Source organism: Artemia franciscana, chromosome 7, assembly GCF_032884065.1.
Source record: "Artemia franciscana chromosome 7, ASM3288406v1, whole genome shotgun sequence".
Classification (NCBI taxonomy): Eukaryota; Metazoa; Arthropoda; class Branchiopoda; order Anostraca; family Artemiidae; genus Artemia; species Artemia franciscana.
Genome location: NC_088869.1, coordinates 45,406,805 through 45,431,414, shown reverse-complemented (window position 1 = coordinate 45,431,414; position 24,610 = coordinate 45,406,805). Strand labels below are relative to the sequence as shown.

At 36.4% G+C, this 24,610-nt stretch overlaps 1 protein-coding gene across 1 annotated transcript in view; it reads right to left on the bottom strand.

The window, feature by feature from the left end:
* Positions 1-24,610, bottom strand: part of LOC136029360 (neurexin 1-like) — a 117,684-nt gene that overhangs the window by 21,060 nt on the left and 72,014 nt on the right. The window contains exon 5 of the mRNA XM_065707672.1: positions 8,971-9,093. Within this exon, the coding sequence (XP_065563744.1) occupies positions 8,971-9,093 (123 nt within the window). The remainder of the gene's footprint in view (positions 1-8,970; positions 9,094-24,610) is intronic.

Here is a 24,610-nt window from a genome sequence, read left to right as displayed (position 1 = left end):
CGGCGATTGCCTCAAGACATCTTCAAGATGCAGGTGGATGGTAAGTAATTGGGTGTGTTTACTTTTGGTTCTTGCGTGATAGGGAGTGTTTTTCTATGATTAATTGGTAATAGGGAATCTTTATCTATGTTATGGATGACATAATTTTGAGTAACTTCTTAGAGGTCAGGGGTCCCGTGGGGAATCCCAGCTTGTGACCGAGGAGGACACACGTGTGGGTGTTACGTAATGACGGTGCAAACGTTGGCCTTATGTAATGGCAGCTCACACGTGGGATGTTACGGAACGACAACGCACAAATGGGATGTTACGTAATCACAGCGCACACGTAGGTGCTACATATTACTTTAAGAGATTTTATTCTTCAGGATTTCCTTTTTCTTCAAGATTTCATTTTTTTTTCAAGGTGTTTCTTTTTCATCGGAACTTCATTTTGTTTCTCTTATAGACTTCACTTTCTTTCACAATATTTTTCTCGGGGAACCTTTATAATCTGAAGATTTTTGTTAGCATTAAGATTCGAAAGAGATTTCAATCCAATGAAATTGATAGCCAGCTGGATAGCCAGCTGCATTGATAGCCAGTGCTAACCAACTTGACTGTGAAAGCATTTCTAATATTATTATTATTCGGGTAATACTTTCTATGTTATAACCTATTCCACACAAGAAAATCCCCTGTCGTTTACTAAAATAATTAAGTAGATCGCGCGATTTCCTATGACTGCATTATTTGATAAGCAGGGGAAAAATCTATTACTAGAAATTGATTACATTTGAAGTAACCTGCTTGTTAAGTAATGGTTTAGAGGGCATTATCAGCTGCATGGTACGTCATAGGGTTTATTTACTTTTGGTTCTTATGTAATAGGGAGTGTTTATCTTTGATTAATACGTAATAGGGAATCTTTATCTATATTATGGATGACGCAATTTTGAGTAGCTTCTTAGAGGTCAGGGGCCCCGTGGGGAATCTCCGCTTGTGACTGAGAAGGACACACATGTGGGTGTTACGTAATGACGGTGCAAACGTGAGTCTTATGTAATGGCAGAGTACACGCGGGGTGTTACGTAAAGACAACGCACATGTGGGATGATACGTAATCACTGCGCACATATAGGTGTTAAATATTACTTCAAGATATTTTATTGTTCAGGATGTCCTTTTTCCTCAAGATTTCATTTTTCTTTCAAGGTGTTTCTTATTCTTTGGGATTTCATTTCCTTTCAAGCCGTTCTTTCAGATGTAGTTTTATTTCACAACATTTTTCTCAGGGAACCTTTATAATCTAAAGACTTTTGTTAGCATTAGGATTCGAAAGAGATTTCAATCGAATGAAATTAAGCGCTATACAGCTGGACTGTGAAAGCATTTCTAATATTATTATTATTATTCGGGTAATACTTTCTATGTTATAACCTAATCCAAGCACGGAAAATCCCCTGTCCTACTTACTAGAATAATTAAGTAGATTGCTTGATTTCCTATGACTGCATTAATTGAAATACAGCGGAAAAATCTATTACTAGAAACTGGTTGCATTTGAAGTAACCTGCTTGTTAAGTAGTGGTTTAGAGGGCATTATCAGCTAATACTGGGGGTTGCTCTTTTACTCTACTGGGGTTTGAATTTGCTATCAGATATGAAATAAAAGCGTAACAAACAATATAAAATCATAAAATCACAGAAAAACAGTCAAATCTCATTAAACGAAAAACAAAACATGAAAGCCCTGAAATAGGATAAAATATAAGCAAAAAAGCATGAATTACAGAAAGGCAGCGGGGAGGTATACAACCCAGGTCCAAGGAGGGAGGAGTGGAAGGATGTTATTTGAGGTAAATTCAAACCATATTAAGAGCTATTTCTTAAAGTTTTTAATGAAAATGCCTCGTTTCTTTGAGGAAAAGACTAGCCATTCCGGGTTAACAAGGACATATTTCAATGGTATTTCTCTTTGTATTTGCATAATTCCGTTAGAGGTAAATCTAAGCCACATTAAGACATTTTTTGACAGCTTTTAATGGTAACATCCAAAGGATGACTTATTAGAGCTAAATATAAGCTATATTAAGAGATATTTCTGAGAGTTTTTAATGAAAATACCTTTTTTCTTAGAGCCAAGACTAAGAATATTCACGGCACCGTGACAATAAGGTGGGCCACCGGGTTAATATTAGAGGTAAGTTTAAACCATATTAAGAGATATTTCTGAGTGGTATTAATGAAAATCCATTGTTTCTATTGCCTTATTAGACGGAACTGCAAGAAAAAAGAAACACATTTTTTACATTTGGTTATTTCTGAGAGGTTTAATAAAAATGCCACATTTCTTTGAGCCAAAAATATGTATATTCACGCCACTGTGACAATATGTGGCTGGCCAACCCTAGCAAGAAATTCCAGGGGGTAGGGTGGCCAACCTTAGCAAGAAATTCCAGTGAGTAGGGTGGTTATTAGAGGTAAATTTAAGCTTTCACCTGTAGAACATGTTAGTCCAAGCAGTTCACGTCACCGTGGCAAACTAGGGATGACATACGACACCCTCTGGCACCCATCATCATTCCAAAGGCATTTGTTAGGTATTTTTATAATAGAATTTGCTTTGAATCCCCTGATTTGTGTTTTAGCAATCCGCCCCCTAGCGTGATCACTTATGGCGATTCACGCTACCATTACAAACTATAAACGGGACACGACACCATCTGGCACCCCTCATCATTCCTAAAATATTTTTTTCACAGTACTTGCTTGATAAAAATATGCTTTAAACCCATTAGATTTTTTTGCAAGTCACCCTCAAGGTTGATACATTATGTCAATTCACGCAGCTTTGCCATATTATGGATGACAGACGACATCCTCTAGTACCCTTAATCGTTCCTAAGGTTTTTTCCAGGTATTTTCTTATTATAAATCATGGTTTAAATCCATTAGTTTGTGATTTTGAAAACCGTACTAAAACAGATACACCCTGACAATTCACACTACCGTGCCACACTATAACTGGCCCTCTGGCCAGACCCCCATCATTCGTAAGACATTTTTTCGGGTACTTTATTGATAAAAATATATTTTAAATCCATTGTATCAGTTTTCTTGAAAGCCACCCTCAACGTGATACATCATGTCAATTCACACCGCTCTGACACACTATGGATGGCACACGGCATCCTCTGGTACTCTCATCATTCCAAACAAATTTTTAAGATATTTTCTTGTTACAAATCATGGTTTAAATCCATTGGTTCATGTTTTTGCAAGCCAACCTCAATTTGATACACCATGCCAGTTCACGTCACTGTGAAACATTATGACACCTTCTGGCGCACCTTATTACGTCTAAGGGTTTTCTATCCTTTTCCTCACAAAAATAACTTTATAAACTAAAAATGACCATTATTTTTATTTGAACAGCGAATAGTTGCCATTTCATTATCGGAATGCAAAGTTCTATGGAAATTCCCAGTAACTTGCACTCAATAGCTAGCATATGGCACCCTTTGGCGTGTACTATCACACCTAAAGCATTTCCAGACATTTTCTTAGAAAACTAACCGTTTACGCTATAAATGATCATTCAAACTTAAAGTAAAATTTCCAGCAGCGTTTCATCTGATTAATCCTAGCAATTGAAGCTGACATGGCACGCAAAGGCTTGCATATGGCTCCCTTTGGCATGCATTATCACACCTTAGGCATTTTCAGACATTTTCCTACAAAAATAACCGTTTAAGCTAAAATCGATGACTGAAACTTAAAGTGAAATTCCCAGTACCGTTTCTTCTGATGATTCTCAGTAGTTGATGTCAGCATGGCACACAGTGGCGGGCATATGGCACTCTCTGGCATGCCTTATCAAGCCTAAAGCATTTCTGACATTTTCGTAGTAAAACAGTCGTTTACACTAGAATCGATCATTTACATTTAATGGAAAATTCCCAGTAACATTTCTTCTGGTGACTCCTAGCAATTGACTTCAGCCTCTAAAAAACTTCTTAAGAATGATGAGGGATGCCAGAGGGTGCCAGAGGGCTAATCATATTGTGGCATGGTCATGGTATATCTTGTTTAGGACGACTTGCTAAAACACGAACCAATGGATTTAAAACATGAATTTAAACAAGAAAATACCCGTAAAATATCTTAGGAATGATTAGGGTACCAGAGGGTGCCGTCTGTCATCCATAGTGTGACAAAGTGGCATAAACTGACATGATGTATCACGTTGAGGGTGTTTGTTAGAACATGATCCAATGGATTTATCATGAATCATATTTTTATCAAGAAAATATCTGAAAAAGTGTATTAGGAGAGTTAAGTGGTGCCAGAGGGTGTCATATGCCATCAATAGCTTGCCACTGTGGCATAAATTATCATAGAGGGATATCACATTGGGGATGGATTACTAAAACACAAATCAATGGATCGGAAGCATATTTTCATCATGAAAATATTTGAAAAAATGCCTATGGTATGGTTAAGGGTGCCAGAAGGGGCCGTGTGGCAGCCATAGTTTGCTACAGTAAGGTGAATTTCATGGATAAACATGTTCTACAGCTTAAAGTTAAGGTGGGAGTTGTTAAACGAATTTTTTCGGAGGCGGGGAATTGAAATTTAAACCAGTCAAAGAAACGAGACATCTCTTAATATGGCTTAAATTTACCTCTAACAACCTCCCCCTGGAATTGCTTGATAGAGTAGGTCAGTCACATATTGTCACGAGGGCTTGAATATGCATAGTCTTGGCTCCAGGAAACGTGAAGTTTTGATTACAACCTCTCAGAAATAACTGAATGCAAAAATGTGTCTCTTTTTCATGCAGGTGGGTCTAAAAGAACTATAAAAACCATGCATTTTCATTAAGGCTTCTCAGAAATATTTCTTAATATAGCTTAAATTTACCTCTAGTAACAACCCTCCCCCCTAGAAATGCTTTCTAGAGTGGGGCAGCCACACATGTCACGGTGGCGTCAATATGGATAGTTTAGCTCAAAGAAACTTGGCATTTTCATTAGAATCTCTCAAAAATAACCGAATGCATATATATATATATCTCTTTTTTCTTGCAGGTGCGGCTAACATAGCAATAGAAACGATGCATTTTCATTAAAGCCTCTCAGAAATATCTTTGAATATAGTTTAAATTTACCTCTAATATCAACCCCCCTAAAATTGCTTGCGAGGGTGTACAAGCCACATATTGTCACGGTGGTGTGAATATGCATAGTCTTGGTTCAAAGAAATAAGAAATTTTCATTATAAACTATAAGAAATATGTCTTAATATACAGTAAATTTACCTCTAATAAGTCATCTTTTGGGCGTTCCCATTAAAAGCTCTCATAAATATCTCCTAATGTGGCTTAAATTTACCTCTACTGGGATTAAGCAAAATACGAACAAAAATATTATTAAAATATGTGCTTGTCAACCAGGAATGACTAGTCTTGGATCAAAGAAACTAGGCATTTTCATTAAAAACTCTCAAAAATATTTCTTAATATGACTTAAATTTACTTCTAATAACATACCTACACCCCTTTTTCCCTGGAATTTGTTACTATGCCTCTCCCCGCCTTTCTGTAATTCATGGTTCTTTTTGCTTACGTTTTATCATACATCAAGTTTTTTCACTATTTTTCATTTGTTTTGGTTTTTCGGTTGATTTTTGAACTGCTTTTTTGGTGATTTTATGATTTTATAATGTTTGTGACGCTTTTATTTCATCTGTAATATCACATTCAAGTTACAATAGAGTAAAAGATACTATTACTACAGAATTCGCTAAGACCAACCCCAATATTTTCTGATAATACCGTTTCAAGCATTACTTAACAAGCGGGCGCACTTCAAATGTTACCAATTTCTAATATTCGATTTTCTCCCCTCCATTTCAATTATTGCAGTCATAGCAAAACACGATCCATTTAATAATTCTAGTAAGCTTGACAAGGGATTCTCAGTGCACGAAATATATTATAACATAGGAAGTATTACCCGAATAATAAAATTAGAAAGGCTTTAATAGCCCAGATTTCTAGCACTCTATTCCATTGGATGGTAATCTCTTTCGAATCCTAATGCGGACAGAAATCCTTAGATTATAAAGGTTCAATGAGAAAAATGTTGTCAAAGAAAACCGAATCACTAAAAAACGCCTTGAAAGAAAAAAACACCTTGAAAGAAAATGAAATCTAGAAGAAAAAAACCTCGAAAGAAAAAAAACACCTTAAAGGAAAAATGAAATCCTGAAGAAAAATGGAATCCTCAAGAAAAAACCCTCTTAAAGTACAATGTAACACCCACGTGAGCCCTGTCATTACGTAACACCCTACAAGTGTGCGTCGATACTCAATGTATGCGCTCTTAGGTATGCGCTGTCATTACGTAATACTCACCTGTACACCGTCATTACGTAATACCCACGCGTGTGTTCTCCTCTCTTACAAGCTGGGATTCCTCATGGGGCCCCTGACTTCTAGCAGGTCACGCGACATTGCTTCATCCTTGATAAAGGCAAACTCTCCCTATTACGTAACAGTCAAAGAAAAATACTCCCCATTACGTAACAACCAAAAGTAAATAAACCCTATTGCATAACAAACACGTGCGTCTTGAAAAATCTCTGTCATGAGGGGATCGCTGTTAAACTTTTTCGTCATCTTAAGTCATTAAAGGAAGAAAGGAGTAGCGGCTATGGGACACGTCAAAATAATTATGCCCCCGCTACTATAGTCATCGTTTTTTCTTTAGTTTCAAAGCATAGAGTGGCAATTCAGCAATTCCATTTGAATTAAGAACTCTAGTTATAAATTCAATTCCCACTCCTTGTTTATCCTTTACAGACATGAAAATAACGCATTCCTTGTTCAATTATAATGTTTTGAAATATCTAACCTCCGTAAGCATATCTATCGTCTTATTCTTTAGTTTTAAATCATATTTCCTTTAGTTTTAGTCTGCAATTCAATATGATTTGTTGCTCATTCTCCTTGCATCTCTTTTTTTTTAACAGTTCAGAGTCGTTTGTCTTTTATGTAATTTTGTACCTGTCATAGTTTTTAACTATTGATTTCTCCTTTCATTTCTTATAGACACTAAAAAACATGTTCCTTTTTCAATTGTAATTTTCTGCAAAGCAGTTTGTCATCTTGTGTAATTTAATATCCGTCATATAAAATAAATCCATGTATACAAAAATATTGCCCGTTTAATTAGTTAAAAAGGCATATAATTCTAACAAAAAGATGTTTAAAATAACCACACAGTCTTTCGTGTAAAGGGAGTAAATATATTAGTTTTTCTTTAGTTGTAACCCATGAGGCGTCAAATAAGCAATAACAATTGAATTAAGAAATTATGGCATGAATTCAGTTTCTCCTTCCTATTATTGCATCAAAGAACCATCGATTTTATAGGAATTGTTTTCTTATGGAACTCCACGTGACTCTCACTGTTGCTTCTATTCTAACCGCAGATTTTATTTATGATTCAATGTATTCATTGTGATGCTGGTTGTCAAACGTCTTCTAGCAGCAATTCTCATTTTTGCTTCATTTATGTGCATCATTGCCTCCATATTTTCTCCATGCCTTTTTCCTTAGCTGTTCTGATTCATTCGAAATCGTCTGTAACTTCACATTGCATCACAGATACAAGAAAACTTCTTTCCCAGCTTTTGCCAAGTTGTCATATTGTGTTTGAATTGCGTTGTTATGTAATTCAACAACTACGAAGAATATTCTAATGCCCTTACCCTTTGATATATATAAAATATTCATTGGTAAAATCATCGTTTGATTCTTTATTTGTCAGTCGTAATCAGGAATTTCAGTCAAATTAAGGAATTATGTCGTGAACTGAATTTCTCCTTCTTGGTTATCTTTTAAATACGCTAAAATAGCACATTTCTTATTCAATTGTCGTTATTCAACAATTGGATGTTATTCAATTGTCGTGTTATTCTTTAGTTTAAGTCACATTTTGTTTGCAATTCAATTTGATATATTCCTGTTCCTTGGTCCATGTTATTATCTTTAGCTGTCCGGAGTAAATGAAGGATTTTCAAGAAAAAATCTATAAATAAATTTATACACAATTATTGCTCATTTAAAAAGAGTAGGTATACGGTAGCCTTTTTAAGGCTACCATAGGGCTTTGGGTTATGAGGGTTTTGAGCATACGGTAGCCTTCTTCATATTTACGGTAATACTGGGTTTGACCTTAAAAACCAACAGAAACATCACTTTTTATTTTACGTGAACGTAAAAGTGTGATCAACACCTCAAGAATGGAAGTAGTTATTGGCGCATATTTGCTTTAAAGAATTATACTTTCAATTCATGTGTTTAAAAGGGGAATCACTGGATGAAACCCAATTGCTCTTTAACTTCATTTGCTGCACTGGTTAGTACTTTCTGTAAACTTTTCTGTAAAGGCTCCCGGACGTGGAGCCGAAATATTCGAATTTTTTATATTAATTAATGTTTTGTTGTTGCCTTTTTTTATTCAGTTTTTTTTTGTATTTAACCCCATTTCTCTCTTAATGTTCCGTAACCAGAAAAGCAGTGTGGTCTAAGAAACTATCTTCAAAAGGTATTAAAAGGTAAAAATAACTGGATATTGTAGATCTAAACATGGGTGGGGGTGTAAATGGAAGAGAAAGAGGTTTTTCCCGTGTAAACATATAAAGCTGGAATTTAAAAATACACTGTTTCTAGTTGTCTGTAATTGTTCGTTTCTAGTCGTTTTTGAATGTGAAGCAAAAGGCAGCTAATCTGACTGTCACATAAACTGACTTAATTCAATGTCCAAATAAAACAGCCAAATCATTTACTTTGCCACTGATCTAAGCTAACAATCTTTACCATTTTTGGTAAAAATTTGTTTAGCAAAAACCTCAATTAAAAGAGTGAAGATGGGACTTTATATTAAATGGGTGATAACTCAAATTAACAAAAAATACTACCTTGAGTGATGGGGGCTCGGCAATGCACCGCCAATCGATATGGCCTGACACAGCAGTTAAGTCGCTTCGACTTTGCGCCATCTCAAGTATATTAAGCTCCATACCGTCTGCTTTGAATGTAAGCTGTAAGAAATGATAGCATTTAAGTAGCCTCTGCTTTGCATTGTCATAAATATTTGTCATACGTTTTAATTTTGTAATATGTTAAATATGTTAATTCATTAATGTTAGTCTTGAAGCACCTGAGAAATAAATTGGGTTACATTAAATTTTATTTTGAAAAAAAAAATACTTAGGTAACGAAGCTCAGTTGTTTGTCTATTTTCCTACTACATGCTTTATTTAATTATAATCCTTTGTCCGTGAAGACAAGGGCTCGAGTCCTGGTATCACTGGTTGTTCGGTTTCGAATGGGTGTCAGTGTCGAGGCTCTGTAAACTTAGCCAGTGGTGAGCCAGCCCTGAATGGGTACCTGGGGAATTTTGGGGAAGACAAGCAGGAAGGGTGTGATGGCAAGCTGACCCCCGGCTCCCCATTCCACTTCCTGGCTGAAGGGCCATGAAACACAAATCAGCACCACCGGTAGGGACTGTAAAGTTGAATACCTTACTCTTGACCTTTATTTTATCTAATTCTACTTTCTTAAACTGTCATCTTTTATATTATAAGCATGTTTTCTCTCGCAGATGTCTCTCTTTTTTTGTTGTATCTTCTTTTTTGAATTTTCTTCCGCTGTTTTCTAGCGTTCTTCAACTCTTTTGCCCTTTTTTATCCAGGTGCAAACTTATATACGTCCAGAGTTTCGAAATGGCTCGTTCAACTCTATGCCTATTGTCCCTTCTAAATAATTAAAAAACTTGGTATTTAATTTGAGCTATTCTCTTCGTACCCCAGGGATAACATCTTGAGTGAGGGGACAGAAAAATCACTCCCTAGTTGCTGTGTGGCGTGTCACTGTTGTGCGGTGAGCAGAAGTAAAATCAAAGTTTAACAATGACCCATTTAAAGTTTAAAACTCTCTGTATGATTCGCCTATTCTTGAAGGTTTTTATTTGCAGAAAAATAAAATGCAAAACTATTTTTTTTATGGAAAAGCAGTGTAGTCTTGGGAAAAAAAACAAAAAATAGCAAGCCAAACTATGGAGTCATATAAAAAAAAACTGAAAAGACGTAAGATATTTTTCCATGAAAAAGACTATGTCAATAAAAAACGAACACAAATTAATTCAGAAATCTTTTCCACAAACAAATTTGTAAAGAAAAGTAAAGAGCCCAAAAATGATTGTAAGAAATTGTAAATGCAAATTTAAATTGTAAAGAAATTGTAAAAAATTTTAAAGAAAAGTAATTAAACCAGAAATGACCACAAATAAAGTCAAATAATCTTCCAAGCGTAAAACTTTTTAAATGAAAAATAAATAAATGTAACTGAAGATTGAAACAGAAATTACAATAAATAACCAAGTCAAGCTCAGAACGAACAAAAATTAGTATGAGTAGGGCTGACAACCCCCATGCCTTCCCAAGACCAGAGCATAATTTGCACTCTACTTAAAAAAAAGGCGGTGGAGTTTGGTATAGGCTAAATATACCAATAATTATTCCTTGAAGCTATAAATTAGTTTTTGATTTATTAAAATCAAAAAAGTGAAACATCTAATATGTATTTGTTTTCAATTGGATTTTGAAGCTCTTTACTTTTTTTGAAAAACTTGTTTTGTGGAAAATTTTTTTTTTAATAATTAATCAAACAGTTCGTGGTATCAAACAGTTCGTGGTAACGAACTGTAGTAAGGAGCGACCCGGCTCAAAAGTAACCAAAACTCTAAAAAATGTAATTTTGATTCCAATAGCTACATCAAAAGAATCGAATTTTAAGGCTGATTTTAAATATATGAGTTTCATCAAGTTTAGTCTTACCCATCAAAAGTTACGAGCCTGAGAAATTTTGCCTTATTTTAGAAAATAGCGAGAAACACCCCCTAAGAGTCATAGAATCTGAACGAAAATCACATCATCAGATTCAGCGTATCAGAGAACCCTATTGTAGAAGTTTCAAGCTCCTATCTACAAATTGTGGAATTTTGTATTTTTTGCCAGAAGGCAGATCACGGATGCGTGTTTATTTGTTTGTTTTTTTGTTTTTTTTTTGTTTTGTTTTTTTTTTCCCAGGGGTGATCGTATCGACCCAGTGGTCCTAGAATTTTTCAAGAAGGCTCATTCTAACGGAAATGAAAAGTTCTAGTGCCCTTTTTGAGTAACCGAAAAAATTGGAGGGCACCTAGGCCCCCTCCCACGTTAATTATTTTCTCAAAGTCAACGGATCAAAATTCTGAGATAGTCATTTTATTCAGCGTAGTCGAAAAATCTTATAACTATGTCTTTGGGGACGACTTACTACCCCACAGTCCCCGTGGGAGGGGCTACAAGTTACAAACTTTGACCAGTGCTTACATATAGTAATGGTTATTGGGAAGTGTACAGACGTTTTCAGGGGGATTTTTTGGTTGGGGGAGGGGTTGAAAAGAGGGGTATATGTTGGGGGAATTTTCCTTCGAGGAATTTTTCATGGTGGAAGAAAATTTCCATGAAGGGAGCGCAGGATTTTCTAGCGTTATTAAAAAAAAACAATGCAAAAATAAATATGGAAAGTTTTTCAACTGGAAGTAAGGAGCAGCATTAAAACTTAAAACAAACAGAAATTATTGCGCATATGAGGGGCTCACCTCCTCCTAATACCTCGCTCTTTACGCTAAAGTATTTTTAGTGATTTTAACTATTTATTCTAGGGCTTTTTTGATTCAGGGGTCATTCTTAATGAATTGGGACAAAATTTAATCGTTAGTGTAAAGAGCGAGGTACTGACGAGGGGGTGAACCCCTCATATATGTAATAAAAACATAAAATTACAAAAGTTCGTTACATAAGCTAATTTATAAGTTACGTTTATCTTTTACTGATAAAAAAATCACAAAAAATTAAAAGTTCTAGTTGCCTTTTTAAGTAACCAAAAAATCGCAGGGCAACTAGGCTTCCTCCACCGTTCCCTTTTTTCTCAAAATCATTCGATCAAAACTATGAGAAAGCCATTTAGCCAAAAAAAAAACTTGCAAATTTCGTGTTAATTATTTCTCTGCGGAGAGCCAAAATCAAAACATATATTGATTCAAAAACGTTCAGAAATTAAATAAAAAAAACAAGGTTTTTTTTAGCTGAAAGTAAGGAGCGATATTAAAACTTAAAACGAACAGAAGTTTTTTAGTGTTTTAAAAAGCAGAGCTGAGAGAAAGAGTCACACTTTAGCGTAAAGAGCCGGGCGTTGATGAGGAAGCAGCCCCTTTCATATACGAAGTAATTTCTGTTCGTTTTAAGTTTTAATGTCGCTCCTTACTTTCAGCTAAAAAAAACTTGTTTTTTTATTTAATTACTAATAAAAACGATCGTAAATAAAATTAAATGTTCTAGTGATCTTTTTAAGTAACCAAAAATTGGAGGGCAACTAGGCCCCTCACCCGCCCCTTTTTCTCAAACTCGTCCGATCAAAACTTTGAGAAATCCATTTAGCCGAAAAAAAATTAAAATTAATAAATAAATTTCGTTTTAATTATTCATGTAAGGTTAGCCAAAATCAAAACGTACATTAATTCAAAAACGTTAAGAAATTAAATTAAAAAAAACAAGTTTTTACTGACTTAAAGTAAGGAGCGACATTAAAACTTAAAACGAACATGAATTATTCCGTATATGAAAGGGGCTGTCCCCTCCTCAATGCCCGCTTTTTACGCTATAGTTTTTATTGTTTTAAAAAGTAGAGTTGTGAGAAAGAGTCAAACTTTAGCGTAGAGAGCGGGGCGTTGAGGAGGGGACAGTCCCGTTCATATACGGAATAATTTATGTTCGTTCTAAGTTTTAGGTTAATGTCATTCCTTACTTTCAGTTAAAAAAAAACTTGTTTTTACGACAAGTTTCTTTTTTATGTGTTTACGCATTGAATTAGCTTCGGATGTTTTACCATTCTTAAGTAGATTCATTTTAATTCTAATTAGCTTTTTCAATTGGCTAGTCATTAGAACATGTTCTTACCTTTTTTTTCTCAGGGAAGGAATCAGGGAAGTATTTTGCTTTGATAAGATTTTGGAAGTAAGAGACTTTAACATTAATGTCATTGTTCCCCCTGTGAGAGCCAGCCAGTTTTCATTAGTAATTCAAGATCCAAATTCAAAGAGGCTATCATTAAAATCGGGTGATAAGAGAATTCAATAACAGAAAAAGCATGATTAAAGCTGGAGAGAGGCCTCATTAATAAACAAAAATGGTGGTTTCCCCCTAACGGGGGCAGAGGGACATGTGGGCTGTAAAAAGCGTGCAAATTCGTGCAAATCAAATCAAGGGTAAAATTTCCATTGGTCGTTGCTATTTTTACTAGATGTTTTAAATTGAGGGAACTGCAAAGGGAATTTAGCTTATATCATTAGCATCACCTACTAGGAAAATACCGACATTCAGGGATTTGCAGAGGACAAAGTCGGCACTACTATGCAGTTGCTGGTAGAATCGCTGTCTTTGTTTGGCATTTTGATCTGGAGAGTAATAAAAAGCAGCAAAACACAATAAAAATAAAAGGTTGTGAAAAAACTTTTGGCCTTACACTTACCCAAATGATTTCGTCATAATCTGAAAGGTTGAGAGCATAAAATAATTTGGGGAAAAGATAATTACCTACAAATTCCACCTCCCTTTTTACCTAGGGGGTGGTCATGAGGACTAATTTTTATGAATTTGGAGTGGTTATTAATTTTCACTAGGTCAAGGTTCTGTGCTTGGACCTCTGTTACGGCAATCACGTAAAATTCCTGTACTTAACAGAGGGCCTCTAGTTCGATCAATTTGTCAAAAATCAGGCTTTCGGCGTTCGTAACGAGGAACTTTGGGAAAGTAAAACGGTTACTAAAGCGAAAAGTTTTATTTATGTTGATTTTGGGGGCCAGAAGGGAGTGGGAGGAACGTGAATCTAGGGAGGAGAGCCAACTTTTTCGGGATGAAGACTGGGACTCGTTTGGAAAGCATGATTAAAAAGGAGGATCGGAGCGGGCCTGAAAGAAAAGGAGGACAGCGGGTAATTTACAGGGATATTGTTAACATCGAAGGGAACTACAATGGAATGGAGATAATCTGTTAGACGGCTGTTGTCTTGTGATTACCATGGTGGACATGGTGATTTCCGACTGTCGAATAGTTGTTGGTTTGTGAAGAGAGGGGAGGGTATAAAGCCACATTCTACATGTAGGGAGGGAATACGGCTTCTGTATGGGGGGGGGGTTAGCAAATCAATGTTGTTTATAAAATAGGACAAGTAGGGATGGTTAATCCCATTTTAAGAGGCTGGGTATAGTATCAGAACGAGGAGGATATTTTTTGTTCATGGGTTCGGGATGGAAGTTGTTTAAAAGAGGAGGGGGAGTTGTTAAACGGGGAGGGTTTTTTAATTGTTGAGCTGTGTTCAACGAACTTTGATGGGTGGCTTTTGCTTGGGTGCAGTGCACTAAAAAAGGACTGATACAATGCTCTGCATGCTTTACTAGATATAATGCTTTCTATTTTTGTAAGCCTTAGTCAGGTCACACCCGTCAAGATGGTCACAGACCTTTATACGCATTTGAGGAATATCTCCCCTGACGATCTTCTCTAAGTTGAGAGTAAAATAGCAAAAGAGATCAACGTGGCCTTGTTGTCTGTGCAATCTGCATCAGTAGATACAAGTGTCGTGACAGTCTCTGTGATTCAGCCATAACAGATTCAAGCCAGTTTGTGGGATATATACGACGGAGTTTTAGTAAACAATGCCCCACATGCATCACCAGCAGCTGATTCTAGCATGTATCTAAAGATTTTCAAAAGTAAATCTACAGTTCAAAGGAAAACTCTTGCACTCAAGTTTCAGAAATGCCCATACGAGGTTGTCACGACATTAATGTCCGTGCCCGCCACCAGTATCCCTTCTCATAGTCTTTTCCATGGCTGGTCAGTTAATAACTGAAAATTCGAGTAAAAACTTTTTGAAAATATTTACTTGTTTTTTCATAGCCGAAGTATCTAGTAGCATAGTTTTCTTTGTCCTGAGCGATTTCAAATCTGGGTTTTTGTGATATTCATTTATGCAACCGAAGTTTATTTTCATATTCTTCAAAGTTTGAAAAAAAAACTTTTTAATTGCAATTCTTGTTGCTAAGCCCCAGTAAAATTGAGAGCACAGTAGATACAGTGTTTCCACTTTCTCATTTTTAAAATTTTTTTAAATCCCTAATAAAGAGTTGAAAAATCCACAGAAATCCCCATCTTCAGTTCCAAAATCCCTAAAAATCTCCCATTTTCTAATTACTCCCTAAACCGCTTCTCCCTATCCCATTTTACCCGTATCATTGAAAGTTAGCAGATTTTGGCTTCTTAGATTGAAGTCTAGCTATCACTACCATGATAGAATGTCTTGTCATGCCGTTTCAAATGCTTTTGAATCATAAGGTAAATACAAAGAACTTCAAATATACTTCAAATAATATTAAGCAAATAGAAAAGAAATGTAATACTGTAATCTAGATTACAGTATAAGATGTGTGATACTGTTCAATCGTATCTTGTAAAACGTAATCAGACCTTATCTTCCTCTGATGTGTCTTCAACATTTTTTGTATAGTGGCTGAAGCTTTCACCCTCCTAATGTGGTGAAATAACTGATCATCTTCACATTCTACACTTTCTTGAGCCCTTTTCATTCCCTATTTGTTTTTGGAATCCCCCGCAAAGTTTATGCTTTCAATTTATTCTGACGATCAGTTTTTACTACTTTTACAGCACTGAAAAACCTCTCGACATTGACACATGAAAATGGAACGGTGGAAACAAATAATACTGCCGGTTTCAGGTTAGGATACAAATTCTGTTCCGGCAGCATTTTTTTTCGCCAATACCAAACACCAGCAGGCCACGGCATCCATTGTTTTGACGTTTTCAATATCGATGAGGCTCTGCCTCCTCTATTCCTGCTCGGCTTTGGTTCCGTCCCATGGGACCCGTCCATAATTCCTAACAAAAGGTAGCAGAGAGGCAAGCTGAAGTGATTGGGCTGACACTGGGTCAACCATTTCAGCATATTTGAAAATGTTGTCTTCGAAATGGAACCTTTTCTGTATCTGTTCTACTGCTTTGATATGGAACGCCTGTGCAGCTTTGAGAACTACTTCGATTGAATCAGGGGGGACAGCGGTATCTGACCTTAACGTAGAGAGGGAATCGTGTCCGTTTGGACCCAAGTAAACGCTTTCAAGGGGAAGTTAAAACTTCCGATTGTTCTCAGGGTCTATACGCACGGTATCAAATGTGTGTCATGTTTGGAAAAAGAAATCGCTGCTGGTATGTCCTTAAACTGTGACTGAGAGTTAACCTGAGCAAAGAAAACGTCATCAGAATCAGTGCTACTTAAAACAATAGGCATCGGTTCTCAATCTCAAGGGGGATTTTCTATTTATGATTTATTATAAGCTCCTAACAAAGTGTTGTTCTTCATAGCAAATTCATAAAAAGGAGAAAAGTATGGTTAAATCTTAGGGTTTACCAAAATAGCTTTAACCCTTCAAAAATTATTTTAATAAATTATCGACAAATTTCTTTATCTTTAAGAAATCCACTTATTTTTTATCGGATTTTCAAGAAACCAAGTGGTCAAATTGAAATTTTCTTGAGGTACAAACAATTTCAGCAAAGAATTTTGACTTGTAGCTTATAATTAGTTGCAATATAATGCAAAATATTTATCACTCTACAAAATCCTAAGATAAAAAAATGTCAAGTCTAAACTGGGCTTCTAATCCCAAAAAGTATTTTTTTAAAACAATTTGCCATTGACGGGCCTTTCGATCTTCGCATAACGCATCTTCAGAATCATGCTACCTTTAGATTTAAGTTCATTGGAATACAAAATTCATAGGTAAACCTCAATACTTCACTACATGCATCATTACTTAGTCTTCTTTTTTTATTGTTTCAACTTGTGCTTTTTTATTTGATTAATTATTAGTGTCATCAAGTTGTTAAATTCCATTCCTTTAACTTTTTACTACTCGTATACCATAGGAGTGTAAAATATAAAAATAAATTTAATGTCAGATGTAAAAAAAATGGGGGTCAGCTGCCCCCCCCCCCCCATATTTGAGTATTCCCGTCCTCCCAAATTTTTATATTGGAGTCTACCAAAGTCACAGCTTCCTGGAAAGTAGTTACCCTTCCTAAATTGTATCTTTAGAATAAAAATTTCTGATAGCCCCGAGTCCTTATTGAGGACTGAGAGTGACTGAGATACCAAGTGTGACAGAAACTGCAAAAGTGTCGCGGGAATTATGCTCACCATGGCAGAACTATGTAGCACACATGACGTTCTGAGGTGTACACCTAGCGGCGGAAACGGGATGCCCCCTTGTTTTTAGCACTTGGTGCCATATCGGTACGTAAGATACCATATTATTTTACCATGCATCGGAAGCAATAGTCTAGCCAGATTTCTCTTCAGAACGATTTATTTATTTTCTTTTAAATAAATTGAGAAATCTCCGCAAAAAAGAATTTTGCACTTTTTTTTAACAATATTCATGCATCCTTACCTCTCCTCCCAATGTGCAACAGCTTCTTCAGAAAAAATGCTCTTGTTTTTTTATCCTTATTGTTTTCACTTGCCTAACTATTTAATCCCCTTATTTAACAATTATTTCTTTCTCTTCAGCATATTTTACAATACAAATTATGCAGTTTATTAAAGAAGCCAAAAAAGCTCAGAATAAATCGTGAGGCAACGAAGCAAGTGAAAATTTTGACTTAACCTTGTAAAACATGGACTATATTTATAATGATTAATAGTTCTATTTGTTTAGTGTTCATGTGTATGTGTTCTTCTTTTTTATATATAAGATAGGCTAGGTGGATAATTTTATATTTAGATATTTATAAGATACTAGCTGTTGGGGTGGCGCTTCGCGCCACCCCAACACCTAGCCCCCCCGCGCGCGTAAGTCGTTACGCGCCATATTAGTTACGCGCCATTGTAGTTGTGTCCCTGTGTCCCACCTGTGAATATAGATAGATTTATATATGTGTTTCAAACTACGTAAAAATTGCGAATATACAACATTCTTGGCTTTCCCATTGTCTGTGCATATACAAAGCCGTATGTACTAATAATGACGTCATATGCAAACGCTCTTTTTACAAACAAACAAACATGCATACACACAACTCGTTTTTATTAGATAGATAGATAGATAGATGCAATACAAATTAACTGCGTAAAACTTGCGAATATAGAACATTCTTCGCTGTCCAATTGTCGCTGCATATAAATAGATTGTCAGGTTTACCGACCCTCGAACATGCAACGTACAATTGTCCATGGGAAAAACAATCAGTATTAAGATCTATACCACATTTTTCTAATGATTGACCTTGAGCTTTGTTAATGGTGATTGCAAATGCTAATCGAATTGGGAATTGCAATCTTTTAAATTGAAAAGGCAGATCCATTGGAATCATGGGAATGCAAGGAATAAGAACAGCCTCACCCTCAAAAGGCCCTGTCAAGATTGTGGCCTCTATTAGGTTTTCCATTGTTTTTTTACGGCAAGTCGAGTGCCATTGCAAAGCTTTGATGGGTTTATATTTCTTAAAAGTATTATTGGCACGCCTATTTTTAGTTGTAGCACGTGTGGTGGAAACCCTGAAAGATCTATGGAATTTAAAAATTAAGATGGATAATTAACCGCTTCATTTGGTTCCAAAACTGTGTCGACTGACTTGTAAAGGACTGCCTGGTCTCGAATCTTGGTCAAAACAATATTGTTGATTTCGTGGACGTCTATATTTTTGGGTGCGAGAATCGCTCTTTCACTTAGCCATTTATTATTTTTATAATTTTTTAGAATATTCGGAAATACTTTTTCAATCAATTCATTTTTGGACGTCACTAAATTACAGAAATCAGCAGGTAGTTGTATACGTCCTGAAATTGAGTCTACTGGGAGCTTTCCGTTTCCAATTACCAGCAATTGATCTGAAAATGTTTGACCAGAGTCATCGTTTTGCAATCGGACACGCATATTTGTAGTTAATTTTAATATGCAAGCATTCATTTCGTCTGCAGGAGTTGATCTAGGTATTATAGGTAATGTTTGCCTGAAATCTCCCGCAAGCAATATTAATGTGCTGCCAAAGGGTTTCGACTTCCCTCTCAAATCTTTCAAGCATTGATCCAGAGCCTCGAGCGATTTTTTGTGTGCCATTGTGCACTCATCCCAAATAATAAGTTTGCATTGCTGCAATACTTTACCCATCCCAGATGATTTGGAAATATTGCACGTGGGAGTTTCTGTAGAATGCAAATTCAGAGGCAATTTCAAAGCGGAATGAGCAGTTCTTCCACCAGGCAGCAATGTTGCGGCTATTCCGGACGACGCAATTGCCAACGCTATATCATTTTTTGATCGAATTGATGCCAGAATCAGTTTTATCACAAATGTTTTACCAGTCGATGTTTTATCGACACAATGCATTATCGTATCATAAATGTCTTTTTGTTCCGACGTTAACTTGGAAATGTTATTTTGTACATACGACAATAGATCACTCGTACTGTAACTTTGTTCACGATCCAATTCTACACATGTCGAAACAGCAGCGATACGGTTAGGTGAAGGCATTCCCAAATCCTGAAGAGGTTTGTTTGCCATACGTACGCACAAATCTTCTATAATAACTAAAGTGTAGTTATAAATTTCTGATGTAAAATCAAAAGTCATATCTGACGTCTCTAACTGTTTTCGATGGAGTATATCTTCGGACATTTTTGACTTATATTTTTCCCATAACTCTGTAGGAGCTGATGGAGAGCAAGTTGTTAAAATGATGCCAAACAATGCACGAATTTGACTTGGGGTTGACGTTTCGCACGCGTCATTGATGCAGTTATCCCAGTGTTGGTCATTCTCCAATAAATTTAGAGCTTGGCATGCACTACGGTAAGTGTCATGTATAGTACCGTTTACAGTTCTCAAATACTCAAAGGATGTCGGACCGGGTACATTCACCAAAAGCAGGCGTAGAAAGAAGCATTCATGTTGATTGGGGTGAACGGTGTAGAGTCTTCCTATCGTGGTATCTTTGAAGATTGTAGGTTGGCCGTCGACTGACTTACCCTGTTTTCGACATTCAAATACTTTATTTTTAGCATTCCACGTGTAATACGAAGGCACTTCAGTATACAGCAGTTTTTTTTGCAAAAGAATCATTTTTGTAAAGCGAAAAAAAGCTGTTAATGTTGTATCCGGTGGATTCAGGACTCTTTGTTGCACGTTGGTTTCCGTGAAATAAACACGTTGACCATTCTGTAAATGTACCGCTAAGTGAACAACAGCTGGACTACGTTCATGTATCGGAAATGAAAGAATTCGCCAAACAGCTTCATTACTGCGTATCTTCCAGCCTGATATTGTACGATTTCGTCGAAATCTTTGATTTCGGGCTGCAAGCCAAAAACTGCCATGTCACTGCCTTTGTTGACGTATTTACATATGTATTTGATTGCCTTTACGGAGTTACAGTATTCAACGTTTATGTGTGCATTAAATGTTTTTGATAATAATGGGGAATATGGAACAACCCACTGGTTATCTACTTCGATGATGGTACCGTTACGCTTCTTTATTATTGCTGTTTTACCGCCATCTTCAGTAGATCTTCTTCTATATTGTGGGTAACCATCATTGCCAGTAATTGTGTTTGATATTAAAAGTCGAGGATATTGCTTTGTGCACCTTCCTTTGGCCATGCATGGTGAATTTTCGTTCAGTGCACCGCAAGGTCCATGTATCATATTTTTTACAATAATATCATGTAACCCCTTATCGACATTTTTATCAGGTATTTCAGCGGAAATCACATCATCAATTTCGTTCGAAGTAATTTTTTTATGTAGCCAGATTAGTATATGTGCGTGTGGCAAACCTCGTTTTTGCCATTCCACTGAGTACATCCAACGTCGCACTGACCCAAACACTTCAAGTTTTACTATGTAGTTAATCAGTGATTTCAACTTTTGCCGGAAGACACGGGCCGTAATGTCATGCCTATGAACCGCCGATTGTCCTTGAAGTAAAAGCTGCAGTATCTCGTCCCAAGATTGATTACATGTAAATGTAATAAATAAATCTGGACGACCATAGAGACGAACATACGCAAGAGCATCTTGGGCATATTCATGCATATGACGGGGACTGCCAGCATATGACGAAGGTAAAATTGTTAATCTTACAACGTTTGTGGTATTACCGTCATTTATAACTGCATCTCGCAAATGAATGTATTGTTCAGAGCGGAGCTTGGTCTGATTCAGGCGGATATATAGCAAACGTTCTGATTTAATTTTAGCATACATATCAACGACAAATTGGTGAAACAATTCACGGCATTTTAAAATATAATTTTCTTCAAACTGCCGAATCATTAGTCTATAGGAATAATAATGCATTGCACTGCATTTCTTATTCATTTCTTTGTTAGTGGCTGGATTCATCAATTTAATATTAAAGTGATAGCCGTCGGCTCCATCCCAAAAAATGATAGGATATTGTAGGGCATCGTAGCATCGATGAGTTTCAGCAATTCTTAACAACTGAGCGTTTCGCTTATGAAGAATAATATCTCGAGGTAAAAACTGATCACCGACCATAACGATTGCCACTTCGTCGATAGTTGGAGCATTGTATCTACGCACATGTTGGCCAGGAGGCGTTTTGTCAGCGGAAATAACAATTTTATGCGTATCAGTAGGCATCAAATCGATGGCTGTTTTGAACAGACGCACTATATTATTATTTTCGTGGAAAAGATGTTGCAATTGGGAAACGATTGTCCTTTCAACGTTGGGAGAAATTTCGCAACATGCATTCAATTCAGAATTTCTATCACTGATGAAGTACAATTGTAAAAATTTATAATTCTCGCCTGAGAATGGTAGAAGGGACCCTGCTCTATGATAAATTTGCCCTTTTACTTTGAAAGTAGACATAAATTGATCTGGATTTTCGATTTGGGCTCCAAACGACGTCATTTGGAAACATGAGTCGTATTTTCTGATTTGTGACAAAAAACGCTTAGATTCTGACGTAGTTCCAGTAAGGAAAGTCTTCAATGGCTCTGGTGGTGCAGCCAATAGAGGAAGTTTAAATTTTCCTGAGGCGCAACACATTCCCATTGTTTCACCATTGAATCTCAAGGCCTTGCAATAGGGACAAATTTTAGACATTGTCCCGATTTGAACACATCTACTCAAGCTATAATCATCGACTGGGTTGTACCTGAATGCCAGGCGATAACTTTCAGGTTGCTCTGATTCCTCGGCACGCTTTCTTTTCTTACTTTCTCCATTAGCAGCAAGCCTGATTTCTTGCTGTTCTTGTGATTCCTCGGCACGCTTTCTTTTCTTACTTTCTCTATAAGCAGCAAGCCTGATTTCTTGCTGTTCTTGTAATTCCTCGGCACGCCTTCTTTTTTCACTTTCTCTTTTAGCAGCAAGTCTGCTTCCACGTTGCTCTGGTAGTTCCTCGGCACGCTTTCTGTTCTTTCTTTCTCTATCAGCCTCAAGCCTGTTTCCTTGCTGTTCTTTTGATTCCTCGGCACGCTTTCTGTTCTTTCTTTCTCTATCAGCCTCAAGCCTGTTTCCTTGCTGTTCTTTTGATTCCTCGGCACGCTTTCTGTTCTTTCTTTCTCTATCAGCCTCAAGCCTGTTTCCTTGCTGTTCTTTTGATTCCTCCGCACGCTTTCTTCTCTGACTTTCTCTATCAGCAGCAAGTTCTTTGGCATAGACTCTTTGAGCATCTTCATCGGCTTTTGCCAGTTCATCAGTCATTTTAAACTTAAACATTAATAGATTTCTACGTGAACATATGTCTTAAATATCTTGAATGACGTCACCGTCGTAGCAAAAATGACGACAACTAACTTGATGACGTCAGTCAACACAGAAACATGACGTCACCTGACACACAGACAGACAACTTATTTTTATATAGATAGATAAATCATAAATTGAAGTGCCGTTATTGATGTTAAAAGTAAAGATCACCATCTAGTAGTGTCTAAGGTTAATTTAAAGCTGAAATTTCGGAAGGGTAACTCCCTCCCGGAAAGTTATGATGTTGGTAGACTTCAGGATGAAAATTTGAGAAACAAATTCCAGGAACAGTTGAGTACTAAACTTGAGAGTTTAAAATTTGACAATGTGGAAGATGGATGGAATAATTTCAGAAAAACAATTTGTGAAGTTGCTGATGGTGTCCTAGGGAAGAGTGCTAAGACTGCAACTAGGAATATTAGTGAAAAAGCTTTAGATTTAATAGAGAGTAGAAGGGGTTTGTATAAGAATTATCTGAGTGATAGGTCGTATGAAAACAAAAGGAATGTAAAGAAAGTGGAGAAAGCATTAAAATGCGAACTAAGGAGATGTGAAGTGGAGGCGATGGATAAAATTGCTGAGGATCTGGAAGATGCGGCTAGACGGCATAATAGAAAAATATTATACTGGCATGTTAATAAATTGAAAGGGAGTAGCCAATCCGGACTAGTCCCAGTTAAAGATAGAAACGGGGCCACAATTAGTGATAAGGAAAAAGTTAAAGAAAGACGGGTGGAACATTTTGAGAATGTGCTAAACCGAGATACAGTTGCAGGAAAAGATATAGATGAAAATGAAAAAGTTTGTGATACCTTGGATGTGAAGTAAGATTTGTTTAGTGAGGAAGAATTAGCGACAGTACTAAAAGGATTAAAAAATAATAAGGCCCCAGCTGCTGATAGTATGATTAATGAGTTTCTTAAATATGGTGGCTCTGAGGTTAGGAATAAGCTACTGAAGATTATGAACATGATTTTTGAAAAAGGGGAAGTACCCAATGATTTTAGGAAAACCTTAATTAAACCACTGTATAAGAAAGGTGACAAGAGTGAGTGTTGTAATTATCGAGGCATTAGTCTGGTCTCTGTAGGTAGCAAATTACTGAGTAATATGATACTTTTTAGACTGAGACATGCTGTAGACAAAGTTTTAAGGGAAGAACAATGCGGTTTTAGAAAAGTTAGAGGATGTGTCGACCATGTTTTCACTCTTAGGTTAATAATTGAGAAGTCCCTTCGTTGTCAAACACCTTTGGTCCTCAATTTTATCGATTATGAGCAAGCTTTTGATTCTGTTGATAGAACAGCGTTAACAAAGGTCTTGTTGTTATATGGTATACCTGAAAAATACATTAAAGTGATTTGCGCTATGTACGAGAATAATACTGCTGCCGATAAGGTAGGAAATGAGGTTACCAACTGGTTTTGTATTCAATCAGGAGTTAAGCAGGGTTGTGTTCTATCCCCCTTTATATGGATCATTTTGATGGACTTCGTCTTAAGGAGCACAGGAAAGAAAATTAGAGACCATGGAACCAAATGGGGAGGAAGAACGCTCCAGGACTTAGATTATGCTGATGATTTAAGCATATTAGATGAAAGTTTGAGCAAAATGAATGAATTTTTAGAGGTTTTACGAGTTCAGGGTGCTAAA